General features: G+C 39.7%; 1 protein-coding gene across 3 annotated transcripts in view; it reads left to right on the forward strand.

Moving 5' to 3' along the window:
• The window catches only part of ZNF451 (zinc finger protein 451), a 106,957-nt gene that overhangs the window by 69,899 nt on the left and 22,527 nt on the right, over positions 1 to 14,531 (forward strand). For all 3 annotated transcript variants that reach the window (XM_089694120.1, XM_089694117.1, XM_089694118.1), the window contains exon 10: positions 5,260 to 6,869. In XM_089694120.1, the coding sequence (XP_089550246.1) occupies positions 5,260 to 6,869 (1,610 nt within the window). The remainder of the gene's footprint in view (positions 1 to 5,259; positions 6,870 to 14,531) is intronic.

Consider the following 14,531-nt stretch of genomic DNA (forward strand, 5'->3'; position numbering starts at 1 on the left):
GCAACAGCTGGAAGTCCACTGGTTTGACACCCCTGCTGTAGAACTACATTACCACCACAGGAGTCTCTCTCCTTTTATACTGACTTGTAGTTGTATTTTTCACTTTCATGAACTTAGTTTTTTTTATAGGTCATCTTTCCTACACTACTACCTAGTTATCTGCCAAGGAGATGGTTATTTCCGTGTTAATAACCTAATTTAACTATGTTAATTACTTATGGGGGGGAGAATGGGTAAGGAGCAGAGGGGATGTTAGAATGGGTAGCTGCAGATAAAATAAATCACAGTTTTATACGAGCCAGAAAGATAGCTATATAGCTTAGGTTTTAATATGTGCAAGATCATTTAATGGTGCAATATGTGGGTCAAGAACCTGAAAGGTAGGTTATGATGTTGAGTCTCAATCCATTTAAATGTGCATTAAATGCGTCACTGGTGGATAGGGTGTCTTTTGAGATAACATTGTGTCCTATTATTTAGTCAGGGGGTATAGGCTGTTCATGCAATAATAGGTGATCGGTAGTGGTGGTTTTGAAATGACTCCAACAAGCCCATGTCTTCCTGAATCTCTCGGGATGGTCTTTTTGCTACAGAAATCAATTCCTCCCTTTCCTCAATTTTGTTGATCCTAGCAACCATTCTCGTATAGTGGGAACATGTGTTGAGCGCCAGTGGACTGGGATACATTGTTTTGCCGCGTTTGCCATGTGTATGGCGAGTGATTTATGGTATGTCCTAAATAGAAGTGTGGATGGTGGAGCAAGAATTGTGCGGGGTGAGGTCTAGGGAGTACGTAGTTACTTGCATGATTATGGGTTGGATTTTCTCCCAAAAGGCTGCAGCAATGGGCAGTCCCACCAGATATGCAAGAGTGTACCCGTCGCCTGGTGACATCTCCAACACGAATCTGAGATGTTAGGGTCGTATTTGTGAAGCAGGGACGGAACTCTGTACCATCTAGAATATAGTTTAAAATTGTTTTCTTGTGTGGAGACACATATGGATTCTTTGTGTATATGTTCGTAAATGTGATTCCAGTCTTCTGGCGATACTTTGAGTTGTAAGTCAGAGCTCCAGGCTTTGCAAGCTTTTCTAGACTGAAGGTCAATGATGTTTTCGAGGCATGTGTAGAGCTTAAATATAACATGTCTGGGGAGAGTCTGTTGAGCAAAGTTTTTCAAATTGGGTGAGTGGTCTAGTATAATCTTTTAGATGTGAGGAGCTATGTATAAAGTGGTGGAGTTGTCTATACATCCATGGCGTCAGGGTTAGGGATGGCCATTTGTTCAAAAGGTGGTCTCTGAGTATGAATGTCCCATCTTTGAAGAGTTGATGCAGAGTCAAATTGTCTGGGGGGGTTAGACACGGCGAGAAAGGCACGAGACATACCAGGGGGTAAGTCTGAGTTCATTTTGATAGGAGTGAGTGGACCAGGGGTTGAAGAAAAACCTGTTTTCTGACTTATCAGGTGATAACACGATAGAGTAGGTGTGGCAGGCGCAGCACCCTTTGGTGCCTAGTGCGCTGTGGCATTAGAACAATTATGCAATTGCTGTTTCTTTGTTTGATTAGGCCGACTTTACTCTGTAATTCCTCCAATGCCGCTCTATGGATGCAGTAGGTTTAAAGAGCACACCGAATACTTTAGTTAACTTCTTTAATAACTTCGATCTTCTTCATATAACACTGCTTACAATGGCTTGTTTCTTTCATATTACAATGGTTTAATTCGTATTTCATTGGGTTGATTCGATAGCTTATCTCGATAAATTTGATAGGATTCATTCGATTATGATTACTCTACAGTGACTTTATTCGTAAATTCGGTGGAACTACAAGTAAACACACATACAACAGTTTTTACATACAGATCTACCTGCATTACTAAACAACAGAGGAACACACAAGTGCATTAAATACCTAATTTGGCCTTCTCTGCCTCCATAAAGCTTCTCTGATTGGAACCTTGCCTGTTTCCTCTTCTGCCTGGTGAGCATGTGTCTCTAGAAAATCCTAGCAGGGAGTTTTACACAGGTGTAAATGTGAAACTGGCTGGGATTGGTTAAGGCTCTGTACAGTGTGAGGCTGTCTGTGATTGGCTCACCTTTAGCTAACTCTTAAAGGCATATTTTCCTTTCTGCTTCTGCTAACACAGTGAATATATAAATGTCATATAACATTCAAAGACATTAAATTACAGCAATGATTCTGCTTTTGGCTTTAACATATGCACATATATACTGTACTGAGGTTATTGGCAGGTTTGGTATACACATATATGTGAACCATATTAGCAACCTAGGACTGGTCTTAGCTGGCCAGCTACAGTAGGGCCTATAAGAAGGTGTTCCCTGAACTCAGACAGGATGTGGGAATTTTTCAGCCAAGGGGAAGTGGCGAGTGGGATCTCCGAAAATGCAGCTTCCAGATTGACCCAAGCCTTATGGTTGCGGTTCATAGACCAATCTACTATTCTTGCCATGTGACAGGCTCTATAGTAGCGGGTAGTCCAATACCTCCCCCCGTCTTAGGCATGGTAAGTTGTTCAAAACCGATTCTGGGGCATTTATTACACCATAGAAACGAGGTACATAATGTTTTATAGGACTTAAGGAATTGGGCAGTTTAATTGGAATCATTTGCATCAGGTATAGTAGTCTGGGAAGCACGTTCATCTTAAGAATATCTGCTCTGCCAAACCAAGAGAAAAATGGTTTGTCCCATGTCTGTATATCTTTGGTGATGCTACGTAAAATGGGTAAAGTTTTTGGCATAGAGTTCTGTAAGGCGAGTCGGTAATTGGTTTCCTAAGTATGTAATGGCCTCAGACTGCCATGCGAAAGGAAAGGTTCCAAAGTAAGAATGAATAGAAGGCGGGATATTGGACATCCTTGTCTGGTCCCATTGCTTATCGAGAAGGCGTCTGAAAGGAGGCCGTTGACTCTAACTTTAGCCGTTGGTGTTGTATATAAAGATATGATAAAGTTCAAGAGACGTGGAGGAAGGCCCAAGGCCCTTCAGTACGGCCTCCATGTAGTCCCATGCCAATCTGTCGAAGGCCTTCTCGGCGTTTAGAGAGAGGAAGAAGCCAGATTGATTCTTCTGTGTCAACCAATGATGTGCATTTATTGTCCTAATCGTATTGTCTCTTGCCTCTCTACCGGGTACAAACCCTACCTGGTCAGTGGAAATAATGGGGCCTATGATGTGTATTAAACGATTGGCTAGTATTTTGGCAAAAATCTTTAGATCAACGCTCAGGAGGGAGATTGGACGATAGTTAGCTGGCGATGTCTGTCTGGTTCTTGTTTTCTTTTTGGTATAATCGTGATGTGGGCTTCAGAAAGATGGCGCATGGACTGTCCTGGGGTATCTAGTGAATTGAAAGCCTTTAGGAATGGGTGTGCGAGGATGTCTATGAAGGTTTTGTAATATATGGTTTTAAGTCCGTCTGGGCCTGGGCTTTTACCTGGTTTTAGTTGAGCATTAGCCTGTTTTAGTTATGTCAGTGTCAAAGCTCCATCTAGTTCTCTTGCTTGTGATTGGGAGATAGGTTTAAGAAGATATTGGGAGAGAAAAGTCTGGATAATGACCTTACGTGTTGTAATATCCCCTGTCGGTTTTGAGGCTTAAGGGTAGGTTGTAGAGGGTAGTATAATATTAAATTTGGCTGCGATATCCGCAGAAGTTTTAAGTAAGTGACCTTGTTGGGAGTTGAGTTGATGAATGATGTGAGCTGCTTTTTTAGATTGTAAGGCCCTGGCTAAAAATTTTCCGCTCTTATTTCCATTTGACTTGTATCTATTACATCTTTTCTTTCAAAGGTGGTTTTGTTGTTCCATCTCAATGACGATATTGTTCTGCCATTGTGCCCTGCTCCTAAGCACCCAAAGGAATTCTCTTTACATTGCCTGGACGTAGTAAGAGCCATTAGAGGAGTGCACATGGAAGCTATTGCCTCCATTAGACAAATGGATTCCCTGTTTGTCCTTTTCTCGGGACTTCGCAGGGGGGCTCCTGGCTTCACAATCCACCATTGCAAGGTGAATCAGGAATTTTATTACAAGAGCTTATGCGCTCAAGCCTCCTGCGCTGTTGCATGTCCATTCCACCAGATCTGTAGAAGTATCTGGGGCCTTTTGGGCACCAACCCTCTGTTTCCAAACTCTTGTAAAGCCACCACCTGATTCTCTGTTCATAGTTTCTCAAAGTTTACCAGGTGGATGTCCAGTATTCTGTGGATGCAGCTCTAGGCTGCAAGGTTATTGCAGCAGCACTCTGATGTGACTCCTGTTTTTTTCAGGCCTGTTTTTATAGTTTCCTTTTTACTTAGTTGTTGCCCACACTTCTATTCATTGCATATGGATGCCCATTGGTGTATGAATAAGTTGCCTGTTCCTCTATTGTATCATTAAGATGAATTTTTTACTTAAATTCCATATCTTGGAGTACCGTATAGGACACAGGCCACCCTCCCCAACTTTCTTGTATACACTCTATTGCTTGCTACAAAGCGGAGGACTCATGGAGTGGGCTAGGGTCATATGGGAGATGCCCCAGGGGTTTTTCCAAAAGCTTGACAGTGTCCAATGACCTGAAGGTATATGCCTATAACCCATGGTGTATAAATGAGTTGCCAGTGTCCTGTACTGTTGTCCAAGATGATGGAGTTTGTAGGCAAGTTAAATTTTTTTTTTTACTGAACAAAAAAATTCTGTTGACTGCCACTGCACCTTTCCCTCTAGATTGTTGATTGCCCATGTTTTGTATTTTTTCCTCTTACTGATTGTTTTTTATCTAAACTCATTAGAAAGGGGGTGCCCCTGGGTCCCCTAGTCTGTTTGTATTTTTATTTTTTTTGTATTTTGCATTTTACTCCCACAGGTGACAGTATAGTCTATTTAACAAGATTTAGAGATCAGGATGAGAAATGGAAGCAGTAAAGCCTGAAAAATGTTCCTACTAAACCCAGTCTACTAAACAAATGTTTTATTGCTGTTTGTCTCCATCGGAGAGCGAGACCCATAACTTCTTGGCCATGTGACACCTTGTCATTAGAACAGGAACTGAGACTATTTCTCCACACTTGGGGAACAGATGGCAATAAAAAAAGCTTACAGAATTTGTATCTCTCTACTGTAAAACAAAAATATTCGCTCTGTTTGACTTATTATACTTTGCTCCCGAGGTTATCAGTTTTTTTGGGGAGTTTTTTTTTTTTTTGTTTTCTTGCTCAATTGTCTTATGTTTGTTTTTTAGGACGCTATGTCGAAATGCTGGTCCTGTTTCAGTTTCCGAAAAAAGCATAGCTGATGTTGCATCTGTTTTCCAGCTAAAAGCTGTCTGCCTGACTTGTAAAAGAGATCTGAGTGATGAAGCACACATTGCAAAACATATCGCAAAAACAAGTCACAAAGTCAAGCGGGTTTTTTCTGTACAAGAGTCCATTCTATCATTTTGCTACCTAAATGAAGGTATAAGAACACCTTCTGATTTCTGCTTGTTGGCTTCCAATGCTAGATTGAAACACTGCATGCTTAAAAGAAGCTTAAACGATACGGACGACAGTGGTGTTTTGTCAAAACGCAAACCGCAAAGTGAAACTGGTTCTTTAAAGAAAGAGAGTGATATAATGGTGACTGCTTGGTTTTGTGAATGCTCTCAACAGTTTCCAGCTGAGAAAGATGCTGAAAAACACATTATGGTAGCCAATAGGATTTCTCACAAGTGCATGGTTTGTGGTAAGCTTGCTGATGACACTGCCATTATCCGCCTTCATATGTGCCGATTTCATGGTGGTGCACGTTTGGACAGTTTTCTTTTTTGGTGCCAGATGTGCAGGATTGAGCTGGCAAGGATTGAAAATGTATTGACCCATATTATAGATTGCCATGGTGGTCATTCCTTTTACTATGAACAGGAGGTGCCTGAGGAGCAACCTACTTCCTTAGTGGTTGAGATGAGATCTGAAAGTCCAGCAAGTAACCCATCCCCATCACCACAGCTGTCTGCTGAAGGATTGTGGCAGTGCCATATTTGTGAGGAGACGTTTGATGCTGAAGAAACAGTTATACAACACTGCCAATCCTTAAACATTCACCAATTTCATAAATATTGCTGTAACACCTGCAAGAAGAAGTTTCATAAATTGGAGACATTACTTAGGCATTGTCAGCTTCAGCATGATGGGAACATAAAAGTGAAATATTTCTGTGGGCTTTGTGAAGATCTTTATTTTGATGATGAAGTTGCCTTCCTTGACCACTATGAGAGTTTTCACACTTTGGACTATAGTTTTGTACCAAACCAGGGGCAGTCAGATATTAAAATTCCAGAGGTGACATTGACCACATGCAGTGAACATGAAAAGCAGCTGACTTGTGGCTGTCTGGAAAATTATTCTCTCAAAGTGAGAAAGAAGACAGATAGGAAACTCTGCTTGAATAGACTGTTTGGGAAAGGAAAACTTTGGTACAGCTGCTGTTTATGTCCAGCAACTGACCAAACAATTAAAGGCATCAATTCACATCTTTGTAAGAAGGAAGGACAGTCCAGTGGCATAAAGTTTGTTATTAAATGCAGCATCTGTTCAAAATCTTTTGCACACCCAGAAGGTGCTCAGTCTCACTACCATATGAAACACTGTTTTCTGAAAGAGCCAAGTAACAATTATAATTTCAAAACTGATGGATCCACAGGTGAGGTGTTTACGTTTACAGCTAGTGATACCTCTGTTAATAAACCATCATCAAAACTGAAGCACAGCCATGAAAAAGAATTATGTCACAAGGCTGAGACAAAAGATAAAAATCTCTGTGACAAAAGCCAACCAGAAACTGAAGCTATGGAGATACAAAATATTGACACAGGTATTACACTTTGGTTATTACTTGACAAAATAAGATTCATTTGTGATGACAATGAACATATATCAAATATGTAAAAAAAAGAAATGTTTAAGAGGTGTACCTTTTGGAAAAGAATGAACTTAAATTCCTAGACAAAGGTTTGAATTGTGAGACCTATATTAAAATCCAGAAGTATTCTATATTGCAAATGTTAAATACTTTTTATCTAATCCCCTAGTGGATCCCAGGACTCAATCAGTGCAGTATGTCTACACAGTACTTTGAAAAATAGATAAGTCTTTTAAAGAAGTTCACATTTCATAACCTGTTACTTCCGTATTAAGGGTGTAACATATTATGAACACACCGGCACCTGCTTTGACAGCTAGTAGGGGATCTACTCGGCCACGTCACTCATTCAGAGTTTTTTGTATGAGAAACTACAAATTACGACTTCCTTACTGGCTGATGGCTTGTATTTCTAAATGAACTACCACAGCATTGTGGAGCTCCGTGGTAGTTCATTGATTCTTCCTGTTAGTATATCTACTTGCCAGTACATCCCGTATGGGCAAGCAGATGTACTGACAGATCTGCAGGAGACCTGCATGGCACCTTCAATCCAGTGATAGCAGGTGCAATGGTTTCCAGGCTCCCGCAACCAAAGATAATAAATGCACTTTTTTTTTTACCTGCAAGAAAATGTGCATTTATTATTTTTGTTAAGTTGAACTTATCCTTTAATCCTCAAAATAAGGATTTTAAATATATTGGGATATTTAGGAACATGGTATAGGATTAGAGAAATTGGAGGTAAAGAAAGTTAACATTCCCAGGTGGATAAAAGGGAGAAATTAGTTTAAAAAGAAAAATGTAATGATTTGCCCAGCAGACAAAAGGGGGGAGGTCGTTATTCTTTGTAAGGATTATTGTGACCAGGAGATGGATTGTCTACTGCAGGACAGAGCTACTTATAAAAATTTAGGCAAGAACCCTACTATTGAGAACAGAAAAGAATTACAAAAATTGACAAAGCAAGGAGATAGAAGTATCTTGAGTAGAAAAAAGGAATCTGGGTACTTAATCCTTTCTGCCTGTCATTTTACCAATAATATACAGAGGATATAAAAAGTCTACACACCCCTGTTAAAATGTTCGGTATCTGTGCTGTAAAAAAAAAAAAATAATAATTTCACAACTTTTCCACCTTTAACCAATTCAATACCGGGCAATTTTACACCTTCCTGCACAGGCCAGTTTCAGGTTTCAGCTCTCTCACACTTTGAATGACAATTGCGCGGTCATACAACATTGTACCCAAACTAAAATTTTATCATTTTCTTCACACAACTAGAGCTTTCTTTTGGTGGTATTTAATCACCACTGGGGTTTTTATTTTTTGCTAAATTAACAAAAAAAGACCAAAAATTTTGAAAAAAAATTTTTTTTTTCTTTGTTTCTGTCATAAAAGTTTGCAAATAATTATTCTTCATAAATTTAGGCCGAGATGTATTCTGCTACATGTCTTTGGTGAAAATAACCCAAATTATAATGTATTTTTTTAGTTTGTAGGAAAGTTATAGAGTTCACAAACTATGGTATAGATCTGAATATTGATCAATCCTGAAGTACTGACAGCCAATCTAATTTCTTGGAGTCCAAGAATGTCAGAACAGTACAGATATCCCCGAAATGACCCCTTTTTGCAAAGTAGACCGTCCGACGTACTTCATAAGAGGCATGGCGAGTTTTTTGAAGTTGTATTTTTTTTTTGTCATTTTTCGGAAAATGAAAAAATTAAAAAAATTAGTTTAACTATTTTTTTTTTTTTTGCATATTGTCACCAGTGCAGTACAGCGTCATCATATAACTGGCATGGCAGTGGTCAGGGACACTGACTGGTGACAGTATGAAAAAAAAAAAAAAATATATATATATATATATATATATATATATATATATATATATATATATATATATATATATATATATATATATATATAATTTTATTTTTATTTTTTTTTTATTAAATTGTTTTTTATAAAAAAAATTTTTCTTTAAGATTTTTTTTTTCATATTTCACTATGACCAAAGTAGTACAATGTTACCATAGTAACATTGTACTACTTTGGGGAAGTGATCCGTATTTTTTTTTTTTTTTTACACAATTTGCTTATAGCAAAGAATTACTTTACATTTACCTGAATGACATCAATTCATTCAGGGTTTTTTTTTGTTTTTTATTGTTTTTTTTTGTCTTTGTGCTTAGCTGTGATTTGGCCACAGCTAATCACATGACATGTGCATGTGATTAGCTGTGACCATTCACAGCTAGACACTAGTATACAATGGATGGCATGAATGAAGCCATCCATTGTATACAACTGTCATGTGACCTGCTGTGATTGGTCACATGGTACCGGCAACGGGGCCGATACGCAGATCTGTCATCGGCCGTGTCCAAGCTATACAGATCTGCAGGAGCGCAATCTGCGCATGTGCGGGAGGACGCCATATGGAGTCCACCCGAAACGCTGATGACATTTGCCGCCCGCCATTCAGCCATAGGGCGGGCGGCAAATGGTTAATATAACCTATAAACTGTACAACTCAGTTGAACAACAAACTGAAATCCTTTTTTTTTTGGGGGGGGGGGGAGTAAAAAAAAAAAACTAAAATAATATGATTGCATAAGTGTGCACACCCTTAAACTAATACTTTGTTGAAGCACCTTTTGATTTTATTCCAGCACTCAGTCTTTTTGGGTATGAGTCTATCAGCATGGCACATCTTGACTTGGCAATATTTGCCCACTCTTCCTTGCAAAAACACTCCAAATCTGTCAGATTGAGAGGACATCAACTGTGCACAGCTCGCTTCAAATCACCCCATAGATTTTCAATCAGATTCAGGTCTGGGCTCTGGCTGGGCCATTCCAAAACTTTTACCTACTTCTGGTGAAGCCATTACTTTGTTGATTTGGATGTATCCTTTGGGTTGTTGTGATGCTCAAAGATGAAGTTCCTCTTCATGTTCCCCTTTCTAGCAGAAGCCTGAAGGTTTTGTGCCATTGACTGGTGTTTAGAACTGTTCATAATTCTTTCCACCTTGACTAAGGCTGCAGTTCCAGCTGAAGAAAAACCGCCCCAAAGCATGGTGCTGCCACCACTATTCTTCACTGGGGGTATGGTGTGCTTTTGGTGATGCAGTGTTGTTTTTGCACCAAACATATCTTTTGGACAGATACCTTTTTAACAATGAGATCCCTCTGATGCTTTGGAAGCTCCCTGTGGACCATGGCTTTTTCTGTAGGGTGCAACTAAGAAAATGTCAGGAAAGACCTACTAGAACAGCTGAACTTTATTTGATGTTAATTAGAGACACTTTAAATGATGGCAGGTGTGTACTGACTCCTATTTAACATGAATTTGAATGTGATTGCTTAATTCTGAATACTACTACATCCCCAGTTATAAGAGGGTGTGCATACTTATGCAACCACATTATTTTAGTTCTTTATGTTTACTCCTCCCCCAGATTTCTGTTTGTTTTTCAATTGAGTTGTATAGTTTTATGGGTCACATTGAAGGTGGAAAAAGGTCTGAAATGATTTATCGCTCATTTTTTTACATCACAGAAACCAGACATTTTAACGGGTGTGTAGACTTTTTATATCCACTGTATTTATTTCCTGAAATACATTGCTAGTGTTAATCCCCCCAGGTAGGCCCATTGTAAATGGCATTGATTTGTTGTGCATCGGGGTTACCAGGCTCCAAAGCGGTTATAAGCAGGTGTTACCTGTGATGCTCCACACTCTAAGGAAGCCTTTTGGGTATCCACGTAAGGGACAGAGCTTCACGGTCATTTACCAATACCCGTCCTGTGGGTTTCTGATATTACCAGCGCCTTCCAACTGAGAAGCTCTGCAGTTATGGGCACCTTCTGGTTGATGAGCGCTGCAAGTATATTAGGTCAGCTTCATGAGGCTGGGCAGAGGAGTATTGAAGCTGAATGGATGGATGTGACTATCAAAGCAGTTTTTGTTTTTGATTATGTAAGTGCTTTTTTTGGCATTTTGATTATTTATTACATGTCGTCTGAGAGCTGCATGAGGATTCCTCCTGTGTAACCCTGGATGTGCTGATGCACATGGTGATAGAACATTGCCTGTGACCTCCTGTTAGACCTCCTACAACATTAAAGAGGAGCTACAGTCTCCTAAACAAAACTGAAATAAAACCATCCTCTTAATTATTAGGAATTGCTGCATCTACTGTGGATATTATCATACATGTGAATATAAAATTAAATTGTCAAATGTGTACTTTATCCTCCCCTGGAGAAATTCTGGCAATGGCCATCACAGCTGTGACCATGTGAAGCCAGTGTTAATTTATTTATGGAATTTTGTGCAGCTGACTACCAAGCATGCACCTCCCGGTCTCGCAATGCCCTGTTTTATAGAGCAACTCGATAAACGAGAACCACCTAGAACACATCAGCAAAGGTAAGTGTGGTCATGGAAAGGAGAAAGCCTAACCATAATGTTTAAATTCATAATAAACTAATATTGTAGAAAATTTGCTCATCCTCGGACCTATAAAATATAGAATGTAAAAAAAAAATTTCTAATTCAGTTCCAGTCCAATCCAATTCTAACATCCCTCTCCTACATGCCTATATGTAAACATAGTTTTTTTTTTTTTTTTACTAATTAAAACCCCCAAATATATATTTTTTTAAGCAGAGTCCCTAGAAAATAAAATGGTGGGTGTTGCATATTTGTACTTCACAAGATAATTGCGCAGAAATTTTTCAAACGCACATTTAAAAATAAAAAAATGTACTTTTATGGATTTCAGTGCTCAAAAACATAATGTAATACCTAATTGGAAAATATTAAAGATTGTTATGCCAAGTAAATAGATACCAAACCTGTCATGCTTTAACCACTTGCCCTCCTGAAGATTTAACCCCCTTCCTGACCAGGCCATTTTTTGCGTTACTGCGCTACTTAACTGATAATTGCACAGTTGTGCAACGCTGCACCAAAATGAAATGAATGTCCTTCCCCCCGCATTGAGCTTTCTTTCAGTGGTATTTGATCGCCTATGCAGTTTTTTTATTTTTTGCACTATTAAAGAAAAAATATTTTTGACTTTTTGCTAGTAAACATGTCTAGTAAAAAAATGTAAAAATCAAATTTCATCATAAATTTACGCCAAAATGTGTTCTGCAACATGTCTTTACTAAAAAAAAAAAAAAAACACCTTACATGTAAATTAATTGAGTGGGGCAAAAAAGTATTTAGTCAGCCACCAATTGTGCAAGTTCTCCCACTTAAAAAGATGAGAGAGGCCTGTAATTGGCATCATAGGATAGGTAGACCTCAACTATGAGAGACAAAATGAGAAAAATCCAGACAATCACATTGGCTGATTTGGAAAGAATTTATTTGCTAATTATGGTGGAAAATAAGTATTTGGTCAATATCAAAAGTTCATCTCAATACTTTGTTATATATCCTTTGTTGGCAATGACAGAGGTCAAACATTTCCTGTAAGTCTTCACAAGGTTGGCACACACTGTTGCTGGTATGTAAACAAAACAATCCTCCTTCCCGTCGGTTATTGTCGGAAATGACCGGGCACCGGCAAGTAATTGCTGGCCGGGGCCTGATGATTGACAGCTGCGGCCACGAATGGTGGCGTGGATGGGACGCATGCATGGCTCGCGTGCACCCTCTACCCGGAAATGCAAAATCACGTGTATATAGACGTGATTTTGCCGCCCTGTAGCAGTATTTCTGCTATAGGGCAGATGGGAAGTGGTTAAAATTGGGTATGCCCGAGGAATGGTGCTAAACTACAGTACCTAAAAATCTCCATATACACGTTACCAGTTTAGAGTTACGCCAGCAGTCTGGAGGTAGAATTAATGCTCTCACTCTGGCATTCATGGTGATACCTTACATGTAGGGTACAAGTGTCTTTACATATGCGTGCTGGATCAGTGTATGTATTCACTTTTTCACACGAGCATGGGGGAGAGAGCGGCCTCAATTTTTTTTTTTTTTTTTTAATCATTTGTTTTATTTAAGAAAAACATTACAATATTTTTTTTAATATCAACTATATTGCTCTTACAAGGGATGAACAACATCCCTTGTGATATCATGGGACGTGACACATCCTCTTTATGGAGCGATTGGGGCATATTAGACACCAGATCTCTCATGTGGCCTCCAGTGCAGCCAATTAGACACAGATCAGCTGATTCACTGGCCGGTAGCAACCTGGTAAACAAAGAACCCAAACTAGAAGTGCCTAAATCCTCATTGCTTTCTGGTTTCTGAAATTACACAGTGGGAGTAAGTTCTTCTCACTGTGTCTCAGGAACAGGATGCCATCGGTCGCATCCTTACTGAGCGCTCTGATCATTTGGGAGAGCCCAGTAAAGGGGGTTGTACCCCCTTCCGTCGTCTGTAAAAGTAATCCAGATGCTATATTAACAATGATATCTCGTTCACCCCCTCTATCCAGAAATATACCGTTAGGTCGCAGGACATGAAGCGGTTAAAAATAGCATAACTATTTTTAGTGGCAAAAAGGTAGGTTAAAATGTAGAAATTCAGTGTAGAGATGGGGGGGGGAGGGGAATTGGAGAGGAGGATAAATAGAGTATGTTTTGTTTTTTTTCACTTATCCAAAAATAATGGATCAAATAAGGTCAAAAAGAATAGCAAGTCTGCAATCTTCTCTTCCGCTGGCCTATCAAATCTAAGAGAAAGTTATGAGCAGTGTGGGATGAGTGAAAAGAGTGTATTTTCTTTTTTAGTTGCCTGTTCTTGCTCTGGCCTATCATTTCAAATCTATAATGTAAATTAATAACAGTAGTGTCCCCTTCACAGTGCTTGCATTACAGCCAGTTCCCCCATCACAGTGCTCGCATTACAGCCAGTGTCACCAGCACAATGCCCCCATTACAGCTGTTGCTCTCATCACTATGCCCCCTTACAGCCAGTGTCCCTATCACAGTGCTTGCATTACAGCCAGTGTCACCAGCACAGTGCCCCCATTACAGCTGTTGCTCTCATCACTATGCCCCCTTACAGCCAGTGTCCCTATCACAGTGCTTGCATTGCAGCCAGTGTCCCTATCACAGTGTTCGCATTACAGCCAGTTGCCCCATCACAGTGCTCGCATTACAGTGTCACCAGCACAGTGCTTGCATTACAGCCAGTGTCCCTATAATAGTGCTTGTATTACAGCCGTTGTCCCCATCACAGTGCAACCATTACAGCCAGCGCCTCCATAACGGTGTCCACACAGGTATCCATTACTTACTCCTGGCAGCAAACCTCTTCTTTGAAAATGGCAACTAACTCCCAAACGCATCATTTCCGGTCTGGAAATACCGCAATGTTAGATGCCGAGGATGCTCGAAGACTCCTTAGATCCATGATGCCGATATCCCAGAAGTCAACAGGATATCCTAATGACGTCACTCACCTAGGCGGCTGCAACCACAAGTGCTGCAAAAATCAAAATAAGGTCTCTGTCTCTTTCCCTCTCCTCCTCCTGCTCTCCTTTCCAAAATATTGTCATTTTGTAGGTGTTGCCACTGTCCTGCTGCTCCAAGGCCTCCAAAAATGTGATAGGTAGCCAGGAAATTAGATGC

The sequence above is a fragment of the Staurois parvus genome, unplaced genomic scaffold (genome assembly GCF_062004578.1).
Source record: "Staurois parvus isolate SC_StPar_1 unplaced genomic scaffold, SC_StPar_1.0 ptg000652l, whole genome shotgun sequence".
Classification (NCBI taxonomy): domain Eukaryota; kingdom Metazoa; phylum Chordata; class Amphibia; order Anura; family Ranidae; genus Staurois; species Staurois parvus.